Source organism: Artemia franciscana, unplaced genomic scaffold, assembly GCF_032884065.1.
Source record: "Artemia franciscana unplaced genomic scaffold, ASM3288406v1 Scaffold_740, whole genome shotgun sequence".
NCBI classification, from domain to species: domain Eukaryota; kingdom Metazoa; phylum Arthropoda; class Branchiopoda; order Anostraca; family Artemiidae; genus Artemia; species Artemia franciscana.
Window position 1 is genome coordinate 189,461 of NW_027067498.1, and position 24,604 is coordinate 214,064.

The following is a 24,604-nucleotide window of genomic DNA, read 5'->3' on the forward strand; positions in this document are numbered from 1 at the left end:
TGGGCATTGATAGAAAACTAAGAATCGGTGCCAATGTCCCGTTAGGTGTTGCAGCAATCTCGACCAAAGAATTACAGTTGCAATGCAACACAAGTAACAATTTCCTAAACCGTTATCTAAAGCTACAGTTACGTATTGCATTAAACTATTTGAGTATATTTGTGTTGTTTATTTATTTTTATGTTGTTTTCTGTTGTTGTTTATTTATTTTATAAACTATTTGTGTCGTTTAATTATTTTCACAGTCAACCAATTTACAAGCAAAAATCTTTCCGGACTTGAAATTGAAAGGTAATCAGCTTTCAACATTTAAATTATTATGCTCAAAGGTTCAGATATAATATCTAAATGCAAGAAAACCATTCTGATGTCTCAAAAATCTTCTTATTTTATAATCAATATTCTCGAGTCAAACTATAGTTTTTGTTCTATAAATCTTTAGAGTTAAATTAAAAGTTCTAAACGGCCTAAAAATGCGTCATTTGACACTTCAATTTTGAAATTTTCCGGGGAAGACCATACCCACCAGGTGAATTTAAAATTTAAATTATAAATTTTCATTCAAACTATTCCAGGTGGGTCGAGAGCCGAGAAAGCGTGAAGACAGGCGCGTTGAGAAGGGGGCAGTCGAACCGGCTCAAAGGAAGCGTAGTCGTAGTCCAAGGAAAGGTACGAGCTCCTCACCTCCCCGCCGTCGTCCTAGGGCTCCCAAGTATATGGTTGTCACGCCAAAATACAGCTCTGATCTGTAAGTATTTTTTTTTTAATTTCAGCCCATAGTGGGAAAAGGTTTAGATGACTGAAATTTTATCACCCTCACCCCTCTGACTCCTCCCCCAAGAGAAAAATTTGATTTTTCATTAAAGATAGTTTTTTTTGTCTGTGGCCATTGATAAAGATATAGAAATATTTTTCAAAATTGGCGGGGGGGGGGCAATTTTGAATTTCTTTTTTTTTAACGAAAATGCCAAAAAAGGTGTTTTTCAAAATCTAGGGGAGCAATCAACCCCTCACTCCCCCTGTGGTGCCCCTGAGGCATACAAAAGAAAACTTTTTTTTTTTTATGAGACTCAAAATCGTTAAAAATAATTCATAGTATTTCTATCCGTTTCCTTTTTTACATATTGCTTTTGATATTTTATTTATTCCAAACCTACTATAATGGCGAGGGGGGATGGTGTAGTGTTGTAGTTGATGACATCAAAATCATGGAATTTACGTCAGTTTCCAACTGGTCAGCTTGTGATAAGCTCACCAGCTGTAGGCTATTATTTTTAAATTTTGATTGTTCATTTATATTGTTATTGTAGTCTAAGTAACTGCACTTTATTTATTATTAGTTTCATTGATTTGATAATTTTTTCTTCCTTTAAAAAGTCTTTTTAGGGATCCTTGGAAGTTGCCCATAGTGCAATATTTCGAAGGTTGGGATTTTCGGTAAGGGTATGGGATTTTGGACTTTGAATTGGGCTCAGGGGTCTTGAAACTATTGCTAGTTTGTTCCAAATAATTTAGTTTGTTCGATTATTACTTTATATTGTTTTTCTATCAGATTTGTATCTATGTCACCTTATATTAGCACGTAAATTTTCCCTTTGAATCGATTTAAGATATTACTCTTTTGCTGTTTTTTCTTTTCTTTTGCTGCTTTCTTTTATTCTTTCCAGTTTCTTTTCCAGTATTCTTTTTGTTGCTGAGTCAGGCTTTCAACAGAAACATTGAATTATTTGATTTGTATTATTGTTTCTTTTTTTTCAGTTTGTTGTTTCTCTTTTTTTTGTATTATAATCCTTTGGTTTATAACCGTTTTTAAGTATGGCCAGATTTTGAAACTGTTATTTAAAAGCTAGTCGCTGGTGAATTTTTTGGTTTATATCCACAGAGAATGGTAAATAAGAATTAATTGTAAGATTAATTTGTAAGAATTAGGTTAATTATAAGATTATAATGTTTGGAAATTAAAGAGATTGGATAAACTATCTACGCCACTAACAGTGTGCGTCTGGTGACTCCTTGAAAAGAGAAGAAAAATTCAAAGAAAATGGGATGATTGGTATAATTATTGGTAATGTCATAGTATAAAAGCTGATGAATCAGCATATTTGTGCTTTCAAGAATTATTTTTATTAGTTATTTATCACATTTAGAATATTGTGTAAAAGCCAGTTTCCATAATCTTACCTTGGGAAATTCTTGTCGGTTTTAATGTATGTAAATATTTTTTTTCCAGTTCTTTGTCCAGTGTGACGGATCTCCGACATCGTTATCCCTTCCTTTACGTTCCGTCGGATTTCTTTTTCACCAAGTCTAGATGGCAAGAGTCATTTTCATTTGAGAAGCCTCTCGGCTTGGATCATTTGTCTAGCTTTCATATATTCAACAAGGAAGTTGAACCAGTTGGATTTGACCCGACTGAAACACATCCACTGGACGCCGACTATAAATATTCAGCTAAGGTAAGACTAAAGAAAGTTTCAACTCTCCCCTCGCCCATTTTGAGGCATTCAATGTCTTTTTCTATAATTTTCCTTTATTTTCCATGTCTTTGACTTTTTTTCGTTCATTCTATTTCCTATATTGCATCCTTGTCGTAAGGTACCTTTCCTGTAAGCTTGTCTGTCCTAAAACGTGTTATCCAAAATATAGACTTCACATAAAACTTATAAAAAGTTTTATTTGATTCTGTTTATGAGAGAGGGCAGAGGATTTTTGTTTCCTCCTATTTCCTATATTGCATCCTTGTCGTAAGGTACCTTTCCTGTAAGCTTGTCTGTCCTAAAACGTGTTATCCAAAATATAGACTTCACATAAAACTTATAAAAAGTTTTATTTGATTCTGTTTATGAGAGAGGGCAGAGGATTTTTGTTTCCTCCTATTTCTTTTATTGCATCCTTGTCGTAAGGTACCTTTCCTGTAAGCTTGTCTATCCTAAAAAAGTGTTATCCAAGACATAAACTTAGCTACTATGGTCACATGCAACTGTTTACACCTCTACTATCAAATTTTGTACAATAGTGTTTCTTTAGACTTTTTCCTATGCTTGGTCGTACATTTTATGTGATTCTTTTTATGAGAGAGGGCGGAGGATTTTGGTTTTATCTTTTGTATGAAAGTTACTTGTAAGAAGGTATACAAACCCAGTACAACGTAAAATGGAATGGTTAGATAAATATAACTAACAATCCTGCTTAATTAAGTTTTAAGATTGAGTTTTGTGTGTTTTAAGTCAGTGACCAAGTTAATAATATTCATAATGTGAATAGGGATTTACGTACTTTTCTATGCATGTATAGCACTTTATTTGAGTTCTGAGTTCTTTATTTAACAATAAAATTCATAAACAAAAATATTACTTCAAGACAATCTCCTCCATAAGGCTCCATGGCCGGGAAAGAACTGGGAAAAAAAATACCAACACAAAGAATCTAAACATAATCAAAAAACAAAATTGAGTCGCCCACCTTAATAATCCCCAAGAATGACGAGCTAGGTAGGGGGTAGCACAGGATTTCACCAACTCAATTAAATACCCAACTCAATCCAGAGACATCAACTCCAAGGGAAACAGGAATAAAAAAAAAAAAAAAAAAATTATTTACTACCATGAAAATCTCTAACATAATTTTTGAACCTACCAAACGAGTGACAGCTTCCTACGAACTCTGGGAATGTGTTCCAGATCCTGTTGCAAGCTGTCGAAGGGTTGAAGTTAGACGTCACTGACGGAGTGTCAAGAACCAGTAAATTGTTGGAAGTGCGGAGATGATAAGTCGATTGATCAGAAACAAAAGATATGTCATGGCCAATTGTAGAAAAAAGCCAAGACAGATTGTCCAGGTTAATTTTACCCCTTTGATGGCCGTTGTTACTGTCTCCCATTTATGCTCCATGCAAACGTGTCATAGGACAGCAGGACATTGGACATAGGACATTACATAGGACAGCAGGGAGATGGCAGTGCAGCTATAAAAAAAATGAAAGAAGAACAAGAAAAAATAGAGAGATTTCAAATCAAGCAATAGTTCAAGTGAAAATCGGTTAGTTTCCTGAATAAGAGTCCTTGCTTTATCATAAAGTTTTGAAAGTGGCTTCAGAGACAAGGGAAAAGTTGATATCCAAATAACAGAATAATATTAAACATAAGACTGAACTAGGCTGCAGAAAAAGATTCTATGAATCGACCCTGGAAATATGTACTTGAGCTTCCTAAGGATTCCGAGGCTCCTGGAGACTTTCATTTTAATCAGGTCAATATGATGCTTGAACGAAAGATTATTGTCAAGCAAGATGCCTAGGAATCGAACGTAACGATCCTTAGTTCTATTTGTTAAGTCATTATTAACACCTGTCCAACGTATATTATAGAGGTGGTTTAACCAAAATAGGAAACTATCTTTTTTAGATATACAAATTTTTTTTAAACACATTTTTTTTAAATTATTTTTTAAAAGCTGTTTATTCAATTTTTTCGTTAACTTGAAAGAACAAATTCTCTCTGCTTTGTTTTATTTATAAATAACGTCTTTGATCAGGGGAGTCTGTATTGTGTTCAGGTTATGCTGAAGACAGTTTGCTCAGAGAAAAGGTCAAAATACGCAATGCCATTCCTTCCTTATTAATAGCTCTGCCATTTAGAAGCTGAAACAGGGAAGTCCATTTAACAAGAATTTAAAGATCTTTTCCTGATCGTTTTATCTATATTATATCCTAATTAATACCTAATTAAACTATCTAATTAATAGGGAAGGCCTTTGTATTAAATATAGAGATTATGCTGAAACACATTTTAGTATTGACTTTTTTCGAGTTATCAGTAATGATTTTTGTCGTTTTTGGTGTCAATTCTTATTTCTAGAATAATATTTTTATGAATCACTTACATGCATAATTTTTTTTTTTTTGGGGGGGGTTAAAAGAGAGAGAAGGAATGGTTTATTACACTACTGTCGTAGCTCTTGGCTAATTTACAGTTGCAAAAACATTACATGTTAAACATGGCAGTAAAAAATTGCACAACATTACTTGTTAAACATGATAAACATAGACATAGATAAACATAAACCTTACAAAATTACATGTTAGACTTGGACATAAAAAATGGCACAACATTACATGTTAAACATATACATAGATAAACATAAACATTACAAGATTACATGTTAAACATGGACATTAAAAAATGGCACAAATGAATTATAATATCGGTATGTTTGTGCACATACAGGTGTTAATTTGAGTTTTTGTCTGGTTTTTCTGTTAGGTGGGGCATCTGTGGGGAGACTGTCACGGTGGGTTGGATTTAACAGCAACGTTTTCCAAAACTCATGATGAGATTGCTCAGTCTTTGCTTAAGGCACTGGATTTCAAGTTTATTGAGTGCTTCTTGGCAAGGAATATCAGTATATCCCTGGATAATCCTAACTGCCCTTTTCTGCACTGATTAGGTCGTGCGTTAGGTGAGCAGTAGGCCCCACAAAGGACATGCATACACCAAAACTGAATGGATATAGCAAAGGTTGGCAAAAGTGTTACCCTTCCTAATTACATTGTCAACATGGGCGGCAAAGGAATAGTCTTTGGAGAGAAAATGACTCCCAGTATTTTCACTGTAGACAGAACAGGAAATGGAACTTTAGGGGGAGGTAAAGTCTTTTAGGGGGTTCAGGCGAAGTATTGTTGACTTCATACAATTAGTGTTTTGATTGGATTAGTTACAGTGGAAATTTAGCTCATCAAAAGTGTCACTAGCAAAAACGTCTACAGGAGAGACAAGTCATCCGCAAATGTATAGCTGTCTTCATGCTCGCTCGTGATGTGGTTAATCATAGCGAGAAATGTTATTACTGCAAGTTTGGTACCTTGTGGGGCCCTGCAGGTTATATCACTCGAATCAGAGTCGGTGTCTTCATTGTGGAGAGCGAATACCTTCTGCTGCTGTCCAACCAAAAATTCCAGTAATTGTTAGAGTTTGACGCTTGGCTCCCATTTGCTTCAAGTTAAGGTACGCACTGAGATGAGAAAAAAGGTCAAAGGCTTTGTGAAAATTGATCACAGCTAGATCAACAAAACAACCCGGGGTCTCTAGTGACTTTAGAATGCGGTCGAACATTCTTACTAGGTAGACAGAAATTCCACATTTAGCCGAGTCCTCTGTACTGATATTTCATCTATGGACTAACGCACTTGAACCAACAGGCAGCGAAGTATGAAAGACTCCGTCACTTTGGCAAAGCACGTGGTTGGAGTGAGGGATTTCAAGTCATCACATCCCTTAGGTGGGTTTACTTTCAGAATGACCTGTATGTGTGCTTTTTTTCAAAGCGAGGGAAGCAATCCGGACGCAAAGCACTAATTAAGCTAGAATTAAAATCTCCAGTTTAAAAAAAAACTGCCTCTAAATGGTTTGCTCGGAGTAATTGGGAAAAGGCTAATATGTCACTATATATTTCTGTCCTGACCATAAGTTTGCAGGGATTTCGCCAGGAAAAGGGGAGACTCCTGTTTTTATTTTTCTCAGCTCCTTGTACATATCTATTTCACTGAGTTCAATTAAATCTTCATGGGGGTAGTTTTCAAGCAGGTGCTCATTTTCCTGGGGAATCAAAAGAGGAAATATACTGCATATAGAGGTTAAGAAGGTGTTTACAGCACGAGACCCCAGTAATCTTCCCCTGTTGTCTGTTATCGTAATAGTAGGTTTTGACGACTTTCCATTTAATTTCTTGACGGAATAGGGCCATTTGGCATGCTCACTGTTCAAAAGTGGCACAATTTTTTCACGGCCATATTTAGTTTTCGCGTTGCGTACCATGCGCACTACTTGGATCTGTACAATTGCTCCTTGGTGTGCTTTACCACATGTGTAAAGAAAACTTCGTTCACAAATTTTAGCTTTTATTGCAGGGGTAATCCATGGTTTGTCGTATTCGCTTAAGGTCACTGTCTTTGTTGTGAATATTTCAAGATACTTAGAGTAAAGTACCTCGTTGAAGGCGCTTAGGGGCCTCGTGAGAGCTTAGGTTTCTTCACAGAAGTTTTGGTCTTGAGTATTAGAGCGTGGTGATTCGGCAACTTAAATGGTCCAAGGGAAATAGGAAATAGGAAGGTGTGATAGAAGTCTTCAGTGTTTGTTAGGACTAAGTCCAGGATGCTTCCGGATGAGTGGGTTGGAATGTTGACAATCTGCTTTAAAGAGAGGCTGGTTGCTATCCAGTTTTTCTTTGTCCGGTTGAAATCCCCGGTGACGATCAAACAAGGGGCACTTTGTCTGCTTCTGATTAAATGAGCTGAAGTTTGAGATAAAAAACAAGATCCCGCCTCTCTGGATAGTAAACCGATGTGAATATCAGACCCGAAAATGACGAGATAGACAAGGGAAATGGCGCGTGGCCCAGATAACCTCGTGGTTTGGGTTAGTATGTTCAGAAATATGTTTGCAAGAAATGTCTTTCCGCACATAGCTTCCAACACCGCCACCGAGCTGGTTGTCATCTCTACTGCTACGCCTACTGAGAAACGAGTTATATCCTTTTTTTCCTGAGGCATCGTCAAGGTTCCAGATTACCGTTACAACAGCAAGTGCTGCGTTTTCACCATGGAGTAAAACCTCCAAATCTTCCAGGTTATTACGGAGAGATTGGCGATCTCCCCTCCTAGACTTAGATTATGCTAAGGATTTAAGTTTCCTAGGTTAAAATGTTAGCAAAATAAAGGATTTTTTGAATATTTGGAGAATTCAGGGTTCAAGAATATGGTTGAAAATTAATATTAAGAAGACGGAAGTCGCTTAGACAAGGAGTAAATTAAAATGAGGTTATGATTTTTGCTAACGAGAAGATCGATCAAGCGGATAGCTTCATTTACAAGTTAAAATGTTAAAAATAAAATAGACAAGGCCCAAAATGTCATTTCACAACTGAAAGAAGAATTGGATGATAAGTCCGCGAGCCCAGATTACAATTTTGGAAACTGCATTGATGACAGTTATCCATTACGGCTCTAAAAATATGGGCTCTTCAAAAGGCGGAGGAAGATTTGTTAGATGTTTTTCAGAATTGTCTAAGGATAGTTTTGGGTACCCATCTGACCGCATATCCGACAGTAAGATGTATGAAAAATGTAGGTCTATCTCGCTTTCTAGGGCTATAATAAGAAAATGGTTGAGGCGGCTACGTCAAGTTCTGTGGGTGATACTTGACAGATTGCCAAAAATTGACGTTTTTGGTCAAACAAAAAGTAGGTCATCACCGAATGGAGTGGAAAGAGGTCGTAATAAAGTATTTAAAGAAAATTGGGAATGCTTGAGAGGGTGTAAAGAGGGAAGCTTTGAACAGATTGATATGGAGGAGTAGCGTGCTTAGCTGTTTCGGCCTCAAGCGGCTTGGTGCTGAGCGAGGTCTTAGTAGTCGTAGCTATTATTTTTCTCTTTCATGATTATTTTTCTTTTTTACTTACTTTCCCAGGGTAGAGAAATGTCTGTGGTAACAAATGGCGCTAAAAACGGTATGTTCTAATAGAATTTAAAAGCTTTTAGAATCGAGGAATATTTTAAGGATACAAGTCTCTTTTTAAAGGAGGATTTCTTTTGCTGCGTCACCACTGAGATTTTACTTCTGGAAAATATGGCTAAAAAATTTCATTGTTTTTACAATTTTTAGAAAACTTTCTGAAAAAAATTGCTATTCTTAGAAACGAGCTAGCCAGTTAAAAAAAACGTGGAAGTATTGGTCGTGCTGTTAACCTGAAACTAAGCTAACTCGATTTTAAAAAAGAGGGGTATTTTCTCTTCAGAAATAATCAACTATGTGATGACTTGCGAAAATTCGTCACAAAAATTAGTCAATGGATTTGAAGTACACTTACATGGAAGTATAGGACATTGACATATCTTTTGTCCGAACTCTGAAAAATCTGAGGCTTGAATAATTACGAGATAGGCTTGACCGCTTAGAAAATGTCGGTTGCCTTTCCTCAGCCCCGTCACACCTTAACCCCAGGTTAGTACCAAGGTCAAAGCTGAAACTAGACACAGTAAAATTCAAGACAAGTCGTATCAAAACTCCTTCGTCCCTCATATTATGGTAGGTAGTGGATAATAAGTCGGAGTGATAAAAAAGTAATGTATTAATTTCTTTATTTTGTAAATACTACGTAAATTACCCTTGTTCTAGAGTGCATTAAATACTAAGTCTGTAATTCGTTTTTAGGTTATGTTGCTTTCTCTGGCTGGACTAGAGGAGATTTACAAAAAATCATTAGTTTTGACAGAGGAAACTATTGCTAGAGATGGTGTACATCCGTCTAGCCTTATCCGATTTCTTGTCGGTACAAGAAAACACGAACACATTCCGATTGGTGGTCCATGGAGTCCCTCACTAGATGGGGTTGATCCGGCAAACAACCCTACAGTCCTCATAAAAACAGCCATTCGAACCTGCAAAATGCTCACTGGCATTGATTTGAGTAATTGTACCCAGTGGTGAGTCACTATGATTTTTATTAGTGTGAACAATAGGCTACTCGTGAAGTAAATGAAGCGCTGTAGATATTTTTTATATGTTTGACCTCTGTCTTACCTGTCTACATGTAGACTGTAGATTAATTTGTGAAAATTTCATTCACGTAAAGAACAAAATTTTTAGGCAAGAAAAGACTTCTTACTCTTTTCTTTTTATTAACTCCTTTTTCCTTGTATTTTAAAATGCCTATAATCTGAAGTTCTATTGCACGTAGCATTAAAGACGGAACAAAAAGATTCAAGTAAGTTTATATGTTACGCGAAAGCATTTTGGATGCAATATGTTATTCAAATGTAAATCGGTCCTTAGTAATAAAGAACTGGTAAAGAGCAACCTTTGTATATGGTAACCGAAACAGAAGTAGAATCTGTAATATCCGTTCTCGGACTATGAACCAGGATTTTTCAGGGAAACAAGACAAACATGAAGGCATGCCGTTTGCACTGATTATTTGAGAAGAAACACCTAGGAAAAAGCCCTCCAAGAAGAGCTTGTGGCCCTTCAATCACTTTTGACTAATAAATTGGCACTAGTCCATTCAATTTCCAATCGCATGTGCCTTTTTCGAAATTCTACGACAACAAATGGCCATATCAAAATTTCTATTAGGTGCATTTCGGGAAAATGTGAGGTGGGGGGCTGTGGCCCTTACTTTGAGGGCTGTGGGGGGTTGTCATTGTGAAAGACGTAATGTTCGGACCTTTCAATTACGTTGTACAAAATGTATATCTCAAAATGTATATTGATTGGATGTGATTTATGACCATAATACTTGTATTCTTAAAATATGCTTCTGTCTTCATAAATAAATAAAAATTGTCATCTGCAAGCATAAAGCATTTTATTCAGTTCGAGTTGCTTACCAAATGTTAGGAGGATATTTGAAAAAATATGTATATTTTATAAGAAGGACCCCCATTCCCCCTGGAAAGCAAAATCTTGATTTAAATGTTGCCGCTAAATTCAGCATGTCTGTGAACCCTGTAAGAGAGGTTTCATTCAGCTATGGGAAACAGTAAGTCATATTCTCACTGATGCAGATACAATCTTTTTTTTTCATTCATGATTGTCTCAAATCAGTTGTGATAAAAAATTGGAAGGGGGCTCAGTTGAGCCAAATTTTCTTAGTTCTAGCGCCTTGGGTTGTGATCCTCAAAGTGCCACTTTCAGATTTTATATACTGCTAAATTTACAATTTTGGTCTGAAAAGGGAAAGCACATCTCCTTGAATTTATTGATTCATTTTTTTTTTTTTCGAAAATTTAGCTCTGGAATTTGTTTTCATGTATTGTGTATAGGCTAAAAGGAATTCGGATCAAAATAAAACATACTTCTGCCAGAGCATCACAATAGGTATTTTTGAGTATTTTTCGGCTAACCTATGTTTTGAATAAAGAATTAGCTGTAACTATTTCGTAATTAATTAAAACAGTTTCAAAACCTGAAGAATCTGCTTACTTTCAGAAAATTTCAGTTTAAATCTGAATAAACTTAGTTCTTTGACTGGAATTCAAATTTTAATTAATTTGATCCTATAAATCCTACGAAACTCCCGATTGTTTGTTTTATCAGTTTTCTATATGGCCTGATAGCTTCCTTTAAAGTCCGATAAGGCCATACTTTCCGTTATCAATTTCCTTATGGTCTGATAGTTTCTTTTGTGGCCTGGTAGCAGATATGTAGGCAATGACCTCCCTTTAGCTGTCTTCAGTGCCTATATACATATATTAAAAGAATAATGAAGCTTTGGAAGTGACCTGTGCGAAAACAAAAAGTGAATGAATAATATCCAGTGTTGTCTGATATGCTCTGCCAGTGAATAACGAAACTAAGCAGATATTATATATATATATATAATAATTTATAATACCTCATTATTCCAATTTTAAAAATACCTCATCTTTCCAATTTTTCCTCTCTCTTCAGTCCTTCCAGATGGTTGAATCCAGGAAATCAACTTTATCAAGTCAATTTTCATTGTCCTAGCACGTCCAGAAGTACCGAACTCGCCAAAGCACTGGACCCCCCTAACTACCCCAAAGAGAGTGGATCCAGTCCGGTTTCGTCAATCACGTATCTACGACATCTGCTTATTCTACCCACCAAGTTTCATCCCGATCTCTCAACTCTAAGCGTTTTCCGAGATTTCCGATTTCCCCCTCTAACTCTCCCCCAATGTCACCAGAACCGTTCGGGGTTAAAATAAGAGATCTGAGACATGAGTTTCTTCTTAATATCAAATTCAAAAATACCTCACGAACGGTCACCCGCTCTTAAGTTAAAAATACCTCAATTTTTGTAATTTTTCCGAATTAACACCCCCTCCAACTCCCCCAAAGAGAGCGAATCCATTTCGGTTATGTCAATCACGTATCTAGGACTTGTGCTTATTCTTCCCACCAAGTTTCATCCTGATCATTCCACTCTAAGCGTTTCCCATTTTCCGGTCCCCCAAAATCCCCCCAATGACACTGGGTCCGGTCAGGATTTAAAACATGAGATCTGAGTTACAAGGTCCTTCTAATATGAAATTTCATCCGATGAAATTCAAGATCCGATCACTCCTTCGTAAGTTAAAAATATCTCATTTTTTCTAATTTTTCAGAATTAACCCTCCCCCCAACTCCCCAAAAGAGAGTGAATTCGTTCTTTTTATGTCAATCACGTATCTAGGATTTGTGCTTATTTTTCCCACTAAATTTCATCCCGATCCCTCCACTCTAAGCATATCCCAAGATTGTAGGTTTCCCCGTCCAATGTCACCTGATCCGGTCGGAAGTTAAAGTAAGAGCTCTGAGACATGATATCCTTCTAAATATCAAATTTAATTAAGATCCGATCTAATTTTTCCAAATTAACCGTGCTCCCACTCCCCCCCCCCCAGATGGTCGAATCGTGGAAACAACTATTTCAAATTTAATCTGGTCTGGTCCCTGATACGCCTGCTAAATTTCATCGTCCTAGCTTATCTGGAAGTGCCTAAACTAGCAAGACTGGGACTGACAGACCGACAGACCTACAGAATTTGTGATCACTGTATGTCACTTGGTAAATACCAAGTGCCATACAAAGTTTCTCTGGGGACGGAATATTTAGTTGAAGGTTGGCTCCAGTATGACTTATTTTGGAAAAGGGTTATTTCCAGGCTTTGGGCAAGCCATGGGTGGAAGTAGTTATAGGCTCTATTAAACTGAAGGAAAAATTGACTTTCTTAAAACTTGAAATTCCCTCCCCCTCGCCCTATTTTAGATAGGGCTTGTGGAATCAGAGCTCGATATGAGCCCTGATCCTATTCATCTTTGGTCTAGCTTTCATTTGGATCCGTTGCTCCATTCGCAAGTTATACTAAATTAAACCAAAAGCTTGACTTTTTTTCAGCACTTAAAACCCACTCCCCTCGTTCTATTTGAGCTAGGGTTTTCATCTCAAAACTTGATGCCTGTCACGGTCTTAGGCACCTTTGATTCAATCTTCATTGAGATCCATCAATCTCTCGCAAGCTACACTGAATTAAATGAAAAACTCAACTTTTAATTAAGCTTGGGTCTCCATTCCAGAACTCAATGTATATCATACTCTTAGGCATCTTTATTCAATTTTCATCGAAATTCATCTCCATATGCAAGTTACAGTGAATTAAATGAGAAACTCAAATTTTTTTAACACTTAAAGCCCCATAACCCTAAATAAGCTCAATTTCAATACCAATCTGACTGGCGGTTCTCCCTCTATACTCGATTGCACAGACGTGCGGACAGACAGACAGATCTCAAAAACCTACCTTGATGGATATTTTCCACTATCCAAATAGATGATGATACCTGGATGATGATATGCCATTGTTTTCCTTTTTTTGGATCCAATTAGCCAACATGGCTACCTAAGATGTTGCAAAATTCGTCCGTCCGTCTGTCTGTCTGTCCGTCCGTCTGTGTAATCACGTATAGGGGGAGAAACGCTGGTTGGATTTAGATGAACATTTTGATGGCCAGATTTGGTGCCAAGGATCATGAGACACATCAAGTTGAAAGATGAAGACCCTAGCCCAAATAAAACAGGGGGGAGAGGGCTTTACCTCCTAAAAACAGTTTTTCGTTTAATTCAGAGTAACTTGCGACCGGAGTGATGGATCTGAATGAAAATTGAAACAAAGAGGCTTAAGACCATGACACATATCAAGTTTTGAGATAAAGACCCTAGCTCAAATTTAACAAGGGGGAGTGGGTTTTAATTCCTGAAAAATTTAAGTTTTCTGTTTAATTTAGTATAACTTGCAAATGGAGTAACGGATCCGAATGAAAACTAGACCAAAGATGCCTAAGATCAGGGTTCATATCAATCACAAACCCTATCTCAAATTGGGCGAGGGGGAGAGGGTTTCAAGTCTTAAGAAAGTTGAGTTTTCCTTTAATTTACTAGGGCCTATAACTTATGAACGGAGTGACAAATCTGAAGTCAGATTCGTCTGAATACCTGAATTTGCTGGAACAAATTTGACAGAATACCACTGCATTGGATCCAGCTAGAATTCCCTAGACTTGTTTATTGCAGACAACATTTAGATGGGCAAAGATTCATAACTTCAGTAGTTGTACCAATAATATGGTCCTGAAGATGATGAAATGGTAGAAATCTAGGCTCAGTTGACAAGATGAAAAAATTTAAACACTAATGCCAGAAATATAAGCCCAAATGTACTACAGTATGCAACATTTAGCACAAAACAAGGGGTTTTAGCTCACTGTCGACCAGTGAACTGTGAAATAATTTCAATTTTCTTTGTTATATAACTTTTAAACAAAAATTAAACCAAGTGTTAATCATACTATAATTTTTTTTTTCGTCAAAAATAAATACCTTATTTCATATCCAAAAATAGGGCATGGAGCTATATGTGAGTTTACTCTAAATCTAAAGGGTGATGTTTTCTTGTACATTGCCAAAGCACAGACACACAAAAGCTATATCTGAGTGTGCTCTAAATCTAAACGTGATGTTTTCTTGTACATTGCCGAAGCACACACATACACAAAATTTTCGTGTCAAAGGTAAAGTATTTGAAAAACAAGTACATTAAAAGTATCTTAAGTAATAAATATTTCGTAATATTACTTAAGTATCAAGTAATAAGTACACCCTAAAGTTTTTACTTAAGTAGTACTTCAAGTAAAAGTACTTCAAGTAAGTGACAGCACTGATATATATATATATATATATATATATATATATATATATATATATATATATATATATATATATATATATATATATATATATATATATATATATATTATATATATATATATATATATATTTATATTTATATATATATATATATATATATATATATATATATATATATATATATATATATATATTTATATATATATATATATATATATATTTATATATATATATATATATATATATATATATATTTATATATATATATATATATATATATATATATATATATATATATATATATATATATATATATATATATATATATATATATATATATATATATTGCACGTTAAAAAAGGATATGCCCATCTTGTTCATTGCCGTACATACATCGCAATTATCGCTTAAAATATGTTTTTCTCAAAACACAAGCTAGATCTAATATATGCCTTAGGTCATATTTTGTGGCAGAATTATGTTTAAAAAAGCTTTATCACAACTGGATTTTCTCAACTAGAATGTTAGTTCTTGATAATGAAATATTGTCTGCAGGTAAAAAGGTCTCTTTTTCAGCTTTAAAGAAGCTTCAGCACATGATCAAATAAACACTTTTGGGATATATGTCAGATATTATAATTTATGACAATGAGTTAGGGGGGGGGGGACAAATAAAACTGTTGCTAAAGTATTTATTTATCGAAACAGATTCAAAATTGTTTATTTCTTAAAATCTTTTAGATGGCTATCCTTTTTAGCTACAATTTCCAACCAATCCTTTATAAGTTCAAGCCAAGATTAAAATAAATCATGTAACAATTAGAAATCGCTGTTCTTTTTAATTCCATTGTTATATAGTAAGAGTTCCTGTTTCAGCCTATGAGCAATATGCACACCCAGTTGGTAAGCTATGATAGTTTACCTTACCGTCTATGTTGGTTGATTGATAAGGATTGAAAATATTAGAGACGGTTCAGTGACTACTGTAGATAAAAATATCGCCTTGATTTGAATACTTAAAGAAACATATTGGTTTTGTATGACTTGTGTATCATACGCAACACACTCTAAAAACATCATGGACATTTGTGTTTACCAGATGATTGGTGCATTTTACTAAGAAGTGAGGGATTTGCTTCATTTCAATGCATGGACCGTTCGCTACCCTGCAAACTGGACCCTGCTAGCTTCACTCCAGGTATTCTGGGCCCTGTTTGGTATGGTTGAAGCAATTTTGTTGGTTTTATCGTGGTTGCAGCGGTAGCTGCAACCTAGTAAAATTATTAATAATAGCTCAACAAAAAAGGATGTTCTACCCTGTCATTACAATCCACACAAAGTGTTCGCTTTTAGAGCCAATGGTGTACAAATTGGGATCATTTCTTTGTTGCTTGGGCTATGCTGTAGAAAAAATATTGCAATGCGGGAGCAGGTAAACGGTTGCTACTCATCTAACAAGCATGGTGGTAATCAATTGTAACAGATAATCAGGCCTAAACGCAGTGTTTGATGACATTTTTCTTGCTGCTCGACTGCTTCAGACACTTCGAAAGAAACTCAGGAACACTTTGCTGTATGGAAGAAAAAGGGGGTGGAGCTCACGCCACCCATCCTGCTTGAAGATCCTATGAATGAATATATGAATGTTCTTTATCACCTATCTATAAACAAAAAAAAAGAGAAAGCAATGGAGTACATTAAAAGAAAGAAAACAAAACGAACATGCCATAAAGATGTACCCAAATTACTAATAATACTCAATCTAAAATATCGCGCCCTTCCAAGGGTGAGAAGAGGATTGGTTGTTCAGTTTCTGAAACTCTTCAGTTTCTGAAACTGTTCATCCCCGGCTGAACCGGTTCCACCACACCAAAACTGTTAACGATTTTTCTGTTCTTGTACTATTCACATAACACTATTCTATAACACTATTCTTAACTATCTATTCACATAACACTATTGGTTAGTGCTGCGACGAGCACTATGGTGCCTTCTTCTTATGATTAATATCCAATGATTGAAGTGAGACTGGTAAACCACGTGGTTCTATTTCTAAAGTTCAGATTCCTAATGGGAAGTGTCAAATCGTGACGAATTGGTGCTGTCGGATCAAAATAAAACAGTTTGCCAATACGAATTGTAAGTAGAGGAGATAGCATAAGTAATATACATTGAAACTCATATCTGCACAATGGCAAGGGAAAGAAGTGTCAAATAGTGCTGAACTGGTGGAGTTGGGTCATAATATAACAGTTCGTTACCAGACACTGTAAGTAGAGGAGATACCAGCACAAAGACAATCCTTATGGAAGGTTGTTCCACCAAAGCCATCAATTACGTTCCTCAAACCCACGTCTATCAGGAATAGGGTAACAATAGTGGCAGGCACTTCGTTTAGGTTATCGAACCCAAACATAGTTTTCGGTCTTCAACTCTTGTCTTCAAACTCCAAGGAAACTGGAACAAACATAGCCTTTGCTGTTGATGGGGAAGAAACAACAAAATGAGCTTGTCAAAACACATTATATGCGTAGGATATTATAAATTAAGAGATCTACGATTGGACATTTACGAAGCCTTAAAAAGTGTTTTTATCTACAGTGGTTTATTGAGCTATTAATTTTTGGAAATGTTGAGAGCCTTCTACAACGACTAAATTTAAGTAACAGTGTAGGATGCATCTATGGTATAAGAATTATGGCTATTTTTGTAATTCAATTTGTAGTGTGCCAAAAAATTAACAGTTTTTTTTTATAACCAAAAACTAACTAATTTATTAGACATCAAAATCTAACCAGAAGTTTCCGTTTTTTATGGCACTTGGTATTAACCAAGTGACATATAGCGATCGTAAATTCTGTTGGTCTGTCGGTCCCGGTTTTGCTACTTTAGGCATTTCCAGGTAAGCTAGGACGATGAAATTTGGCAGGTGTATCAGGAACCAAACCAGATTAAATTAGAAATTGTCATTTCCCTGATTCGACCATCTGGGGGGTGGGGAGTGGGGGCCGGTTAATTCAGAAAAAATAGAAAAAATGAAGTATTTTTAACTTACGAACAAGTGATGGGATCTTAATGAAATTTTATGTTTGGAAGGATATCGTGTCTCAGAGCTCTTATTTTAAATCCCGACCAGGTCCGTTGACATTGGGGGGAGTTGGAGGGGGGAAACTAAAATCTTGGAAAACGCTTGGAGTGGAGGGATCGGGATGAAACTTGGTGTGAAAAATAAGCAGAAGTCCTAGATACGTGATTGACATAACCGGAACGGATCTGCTCTGTTTAGGGGAGCTGGGGGGAGGGTTAATTCTGAAAAATTAGAAAAAAATGAGGTATTTTTAACTTACTAAGGAGTCATCGGATCTTAATGAAATTTCATATTTAGAAGGACCTTGTAACTCAGATCTCTTACTTTAAATCCCGACCGGATCCAGAGCAATTAAGGGGGGGAGCTGGGGGAAAACCGGAAATCTTGGAAAACACTTAAAGCAGAGAGATCAGGATGAAACTTGGTGGGAAGAATAAAAACAAGTCCAAGATACTTGACTGACACAAATGGAACGGATTTGCTCTAGATCCAGTAACATATGGGGGAGTTGGGGGGGGGGAGCCTAAAATCTTGGAAAACGCTTTTTTGGAGGGATCGGGATGAAACTTGGTGGGAAAAATAAGCAGAAATCCTAGATACGTGATTGACATAACCGGAACGGATCCGCTCTATTTGGGGGAGGTGGAGGGGGGAGGGTTAATTCTGAAAAATTAGAAAAAATGAGGTATTTTTAACTTACGAATGAGTGATCGTATCTTAATGAAATTTCATATTTAGAACGACCTCGTAACTCAGATCTCTCATTTTAAATCCCGACCGGATCCAGCGTCATTGGGGGGGGGGATCTTGGAAAACACTTAAAGCGGAGAGATTAGGATGAAACTTGGTAGGAGAAATGAAAAAATGTCCAAGATACGTGACTGACATAACTGGACTGGATCCCTCTTTGTTGGAGTTGGGGGGGGGGATGAGTAAATCGGAAAAATTAGAAAAAATGAGGTATTTGTAACTTGTGGATGATCAGATTTCAATGAAATTTAATATTTAGAAGGATCTTGTGTTTTAGAGCTCTTATTTTAAATCCCGACCAGATCCGGTGACATTGGAGGGAGTTGGAAGGGGGAACCGGAATTCTTGGAAAACGTGAAAATTGAGGTATCTTTATCTTACGAATGGGAGATCGGATCTTAATAAAACTTGATATATAGAAGAATCTTATGTCTCAGATGCTCCATTTTCAAATCGAATTGGATCTGGGGACATAGGGGGTTGGAGGGGGGAAAGAGAAATCTTGGAAAACGCTTAGAGTGGAGAGATCAGGATGAAACTTGATGGGAAGAATTAGCACAAGTTATAGATACGTGATTGACATAATTGGAACGGATCTGTTCACTTTGGAGGAGCTGGGGGGTGTTGATTTGGAAAAATTAAAAAAATTGAGGAATTTTTAACTTAACAACGGGTGACCAGATCTTAATGAAATTTGATATTTAGAAGAACTCATGTCTCAGAGCACTTATTTCAAATCCTGACCAGATCTGTTGACATTGGGAGGAGTTGTAGGGGGAAACCGGAAATCTTGGAAAACGCTTAGAGTAGAGAAATCGGGATGAAACTTGGTGAGTAGAATAAGCAAATGTCGTAGATACGTGGTTGACGTAACCGTACTGGATCCACTCTCTTTGGAGGAGTTAGGGGGTGGGGTTCAGTGCTTTGGCGAGTTTGGTGCTTCTGGACGTGATAGGACGACGGAAATTGGTAGGCGTGTTCGGGAGCTGCACAAATTGACTTGATAAAGTCGTTTTCCCCGATTAGACCATCTGGGGGGCTGAAGGGAGAGGAAAAAGTAGGAGAAAATGAGGTATTTATAACTTACGAGTGGGTGATCGGATCTTAATGAATTTTGATATTTAGAAGGACCCCGTGACTCAGAGTTCTTATTTTAAATCCCGACCGGCATTAAGCCTCTGATTTTCCTTTTAAATCAATCTATTGATTCTTAGAATTTTGCTAGAGCTCATACCATATGAGCTCTTTGCTCGTCCGGCCTCGTCACAAGTGCCGTATGAGCTCATAGCTCTTGTTTCGTATTAGCAAAAAAATAAGAAAAACATGAAATAATATTTGGTTACTTGTATCGGCACTCCTACCTTTTTAGCGGTTGTAACGAATTGACAGACTAAAAATTAATTTTTTGCAGGTTTTTTAGGCTATGAAGTTTTCGTACAGAAATTAAGAATCATAGTTAGTATTTATAATCACAAGATAATCCATGGAATGGAACGTTATATTAAAAATATGTTGCTTCTCTATGTGTGCTTATAGTTTAAAATTAATTAGGTTAGATTAATTAAGTTCAAATAGAAATAGCGGTTCAAACTCGAAATGTGTCAGTTTCTGTTCGTTTCTTTTTTTCTTTTTTTGCTGTTATTGTGCGCGCATAAATGATTGTAGAAGTTATAGTAATTGGGGAAATAAATTTTTTGGACGATTTATGAACCACTTCTTAATTTCAAATTTATGGGAAGTACAGACTACTAGATTGTTATCCTTTTGACTATTCGTGTGGAAAAATGTTCGTATATTCTAAAATTTACAGTTAAGTATGTGTTATATGGTAAATGGTATTTTTTTCATTAAATCGTTGCCATTGATAGAGTATTCTTTGCTCGAGTCAAGAACATTTAAAAAGTTAAACTTGATTGAATTTTTCCTTTAAAAATGAATAAAATCTCCTTTTGGTGTTGGTTGAATAGTAAATAATCATGTGTATTAATTTAATTTTTATATCGTTTGGTCCCACTGATTCTGCCGAAACCACAGGTAAAGTATAAAAAAAAAAAACAATTGAGATTTTCAGTTTTATATCAGCTTTTTATTTGTTTTTTGTTTTTTATTTCTTCATTATGAGCTTTCCTAAAATAAAATCGTTTTGATTTTATTTTAAGTACTACCTTAAAATTGAAATAACATATATTTTTTTAAGATAGATTTGTTTCGTCAGGTTTTTAGAAATACACCTAGTAATATATTTTATGTCTCTACATTAAAAGGAATTCATTTTCCTTTTTATGTTTTGAAAATTTTTCTCTTTTCTTGTTGTACTTTTCTGTATTAGTTATTGCGTCATAATCTTTCGTCTTAGTCTAAATACAGTTCGTAGTATAACACAACGCTATTTATTTCCACTTTTCCTGGGGCCATGACTTGGCTGGTTACCGAGCGTCAGCTGCTTAATCTTTTGAATTTGGGGTGGTGGTATTCAGCAAATGCTTGTAACATCTCCGCCCTTGGTGCTGCAGTTCACCAATCGGTGTCAAACTAGTTTTTTACGTATCATTCCTGTTCCATTGTCCACTGAGCAAGGGGCTTGAAAAATAACACCCATTTGGTGAGACCGTTATTAAGCATCCTACAGACGGTTCCCCCTCAACTCGGCACGTGCAAAAATTACTAAATATATTTAAGTCCTAATTTTTGAGCGATTTACGTACCCCTTACTTCAACCAAAATTAAATACAATATCCATGTATCTTGAACTATTATATCTTGTCAGCCCAATCTGCGTGGTGTTACCTGGAAATCTTTATAATGGTTTAGTGTATGTTGATGTAACATTTGATTTTATTGTGCTTACCGCTGTCATTTTACTATCAACTTACCCTCCTCCAAGCAGCTCCCCCTCACTCCCTCTTGACCGTCTTCTGTCACTTCCTGTCGTTTCGTGCCATTGCCTGCGTTAAGATTGATCACCAACATGAAATCCATGTCTTACGTAAATTATGATTCAAAAGTAGGATTTCACAAATTTGTCTTCCTCCAAATCCTCCCTCCTCCTCCCCCCCTCCTTACCTGTCGCCTGAACCCTTCCTTCCAGAGAGGGTTGCACGTGCCAAGTTTTTATCCCAATTGGTCCATTTGTTTAGGATGCGTCAAAAAAAAAAACAAAAAAAAAACAACTAAGTGCTTTATAGGATAGATGTAAGACTAGCTTAATTTCTATCAAATACTTAAACTTACTTTTGTTTGTGCTGTCAGTTTTTTTCTCTACTGAAAAATGTCAGTGACTCTTGTGCTCCCTCAGGTGTCGTTTCATGGAGATACATTACGAGCGACCTCCAACCTCCAGCAAGCCCGCCGCTGTGGAGACAACTGTGATCTACTTGCCTGACATATGGAACTGCATGCCGACAAGACTTGAGTGGAGTGAGATGAAGGAGGGATACAAGAACCTACTCGAGAGGAAACTCTTAGGAGATGGAGAACCAGAAAGCCAAGCTGAACCAAAGGAGGAGGAAGAACCAAAGGAATCTAAGGCACATAACTGGTTTTCATCTTTTGCCTGGGCTTTCCTTTTTTTTATATGTCAGGGGGATATAAATATCCTAGATGGCGATATTACACGTGGATTAAACAAGTTCAATATCCATAAAGATGATATATGGAGTGGTTGATGTTTCAAAGGCTCTCTATTTTAAATTAAATTTTTCTTTCTGTGGGAATAAGCTTTCTCTTCATTTGCTGAAATCTATCTAGAACTCTCTACTACTTTTCTATTTCTTCTTTATTAGTGTCTCGGTAAAAATCTTGTTCTACAAGGAAATGTTTAGTTTATGTTTTATTTTTTTTTTAAATTAGTATTTGATTAATATATAAAATATAAGATTTTTACCATTCTCATTACTTGGAGGCAGAAGATTTTAAGAAACTGTAATAATCATTTGCCAATTGTAGGAAACATCTGAAACATCAGAGGAAACTTCAGTCCCAGCTGTTACTGTCAAGGAAGAAGGAGGAAATGGGGCGGAAAAGAAAGAAGAAGACCAGGCTGTGTATTCTCAACTTGTTCGAGAGGAGGTCTCCAATATGAAGGTTTGGTTCTTCTTGCTCTCACTACATTCCCTTTAATTCCTAGGATTATAGAAGCATAATCCCTAGGATTATAGAAGACCGGCTGCAAAGCATGATATTGAAAGCATGATTGAACCAAATGCCTTTCTAACTTTTTCTTGAATATTTAAAATTAACAAGAGTCAGTAATACATATCACAACTATATGTCAAGAGTCAGGTCACACGGTTCAAAAAGAAAACATTCTCAATACCTATGCTTTTTGCTCGTGGTAAATAAAAGGTCAAGGACAGGGACAAAGAGTGAGGGTAACTTACAAGATTTGAAACTGGTGCTAGTATCAACAAAAACTCAACACCATCCACCGTTTGGCATTTCTTTGCATTTTTTCAATATAATAATAAGAATAAATAAATTGGTTTGTGTAGTTTGTAAAATTAGTGTAGTAATAATTTCTGATCTCAGTTTCTGACAGAAAAACGATTACAAAGCTTGAAAAAATGCCAAGAGACGCCAAACACTTGATGATGTTATTTTTTAATTTTTTGTTATTATTTTTTTGTTTTGCTTACACTAGTGCCAGTTTCCACTCTTGTAAGCTACCCATGCTCTTTCGATAGGACTGAAATCCACAAAACTTTAAATCATAGTCTTATCGATCACACTCTGCTACCTGGGCTGTCCTCTTTCTTAACTTTCCTATCAAGTTTTCAAAACAAAAAAGCTGAGCTGACTTCACTTTACTTTAAAGTTACAAATTTTTTTTGTTTTGGTTGACGTCCTTTTAATAGCGTGACAATACATCCTCTTTCTTGGAAAACACATCCATGTGTTAAAATACGTATGGCTTGGTACGCATAATTTGTTGTATTTCTTCGTGCTTGTAGATTCTGTTTCTTCATCCTTGTTTATTCTTAGTTTAAGCAACCTAATATTCCAAGCCTATTCTTTCATAATGAATTCGTAAACCTTCAAATGTCCATTAATTTTGCTTACCATTTATCTAGAACTCGCATATCCTCTGCATAATCCAAGTCTAGGGAACTTCAACGTCCCATTCGATACCAGATTCTACATTAGTCTTTGCTATGTTCCTTGAGACAAAGTCGATGAAAATAATCCGTATAAGCGAGTTTGAGACACTGTACTACTTAATTCGTGACTCCTCCCTTCCTCGAACCAACAACTTATCTCGTTCCCTACCTCAGCTGCATCGATATCATTCTTTTACGTAATAATAGTTTTGTGCATTTTTATAGGAGTCCAGTAAATATATAACCTTCACCAACGATATAACCTTCAAAGAAGCCTTTATAGAATAAATGAAATACCTACTCGTAGTCTATAAAATCAGGACAAAAATTTTGTTTGGCACGGGGTCAGTGGTATGACTGACAATTTTTCAATGGTTGTTTCCAAACTCTCTGAGTCGTCCCAGCCAAGTGGATGGCGTGCTAGATTTGATTCCTTGACCGAAAGGCAGTGGTTCAATTCCTGGTGTTGCCAGTTATTTGGTTGGGGACGAGGGTCAGTCACGTGACTAAGCTCAGCCAGAGTCGACCCAGCTCTAAATCGGCGCCTGGAGAAATCGGGGGAGGGGGGAAATAGACAGAAGGGGAAAGCGAAAGAATAGGGTGGCTGGCCCCCATCGCCCCAGTGTACTTCACGGCTGAAAGACCTTGAGACGGAGATCAGCACCGCTGGTTCGGACTTGAAGAAGTCTAGTGCTGCGTCCTTTTTTTTACTTTTATTCTTTTGTTGAATATGAAAGTAATGAATTGCTATTTCTTAACTTATTTTCTTTTCCTTTCTGTGAGTATGCTGCTGAAAACTGTTTATACATGATCACTACATGGATTTCAGTATATGAGCTTGAGAATTGAGCTGAATAAACATCTTGTTGAAACGCTTCCTGAAGATATTTTGGTGCTTCAGGAACTTAAGCAAAATATGCCATACGACAGAATGCTCTACCCTCCCCCACTTCTCCACTCCTAAGGG

The 24,604-nt window shown here is 36.2% G+C and overlaps 1 protein-coding gene across 2 annotated transcripts in view; it reads left to right on the plus strand.

The window, feature by feature from the left end:
• LOC136043582 (cell division cycle and apoptosis regulator protein 1-like) overlaps positions 1-24,604 on the plus strand; it is a 67,613-nt gene that overhangs the window by 15,639 nt on the left and 27,370 nt on the right. For both annotated transcript variants that reach the window (XM_065728490.1, XM_065728491.1), the window contains 5 exons: positions 576-748; positions 2,231-2,456; positions 9,208-9,479; positions 21,837-22,068; positions 22,487-22,624. In XM_065728490.1, the coding sequence (XP_065584562.1) occupies positions 576-748; positions 2,231-2,456; positions 9,208-9,479; positions 21,837-22,068; positions 22,487-22,624 (1,041 nt within the window). The remainder of the gene's footprint in view (positions 1-575; positions 749-2,230; positions 2,457-9,207; positions 9,480-21,836; positions 22,069-22,486; positions 22,625-24,604) is intronic.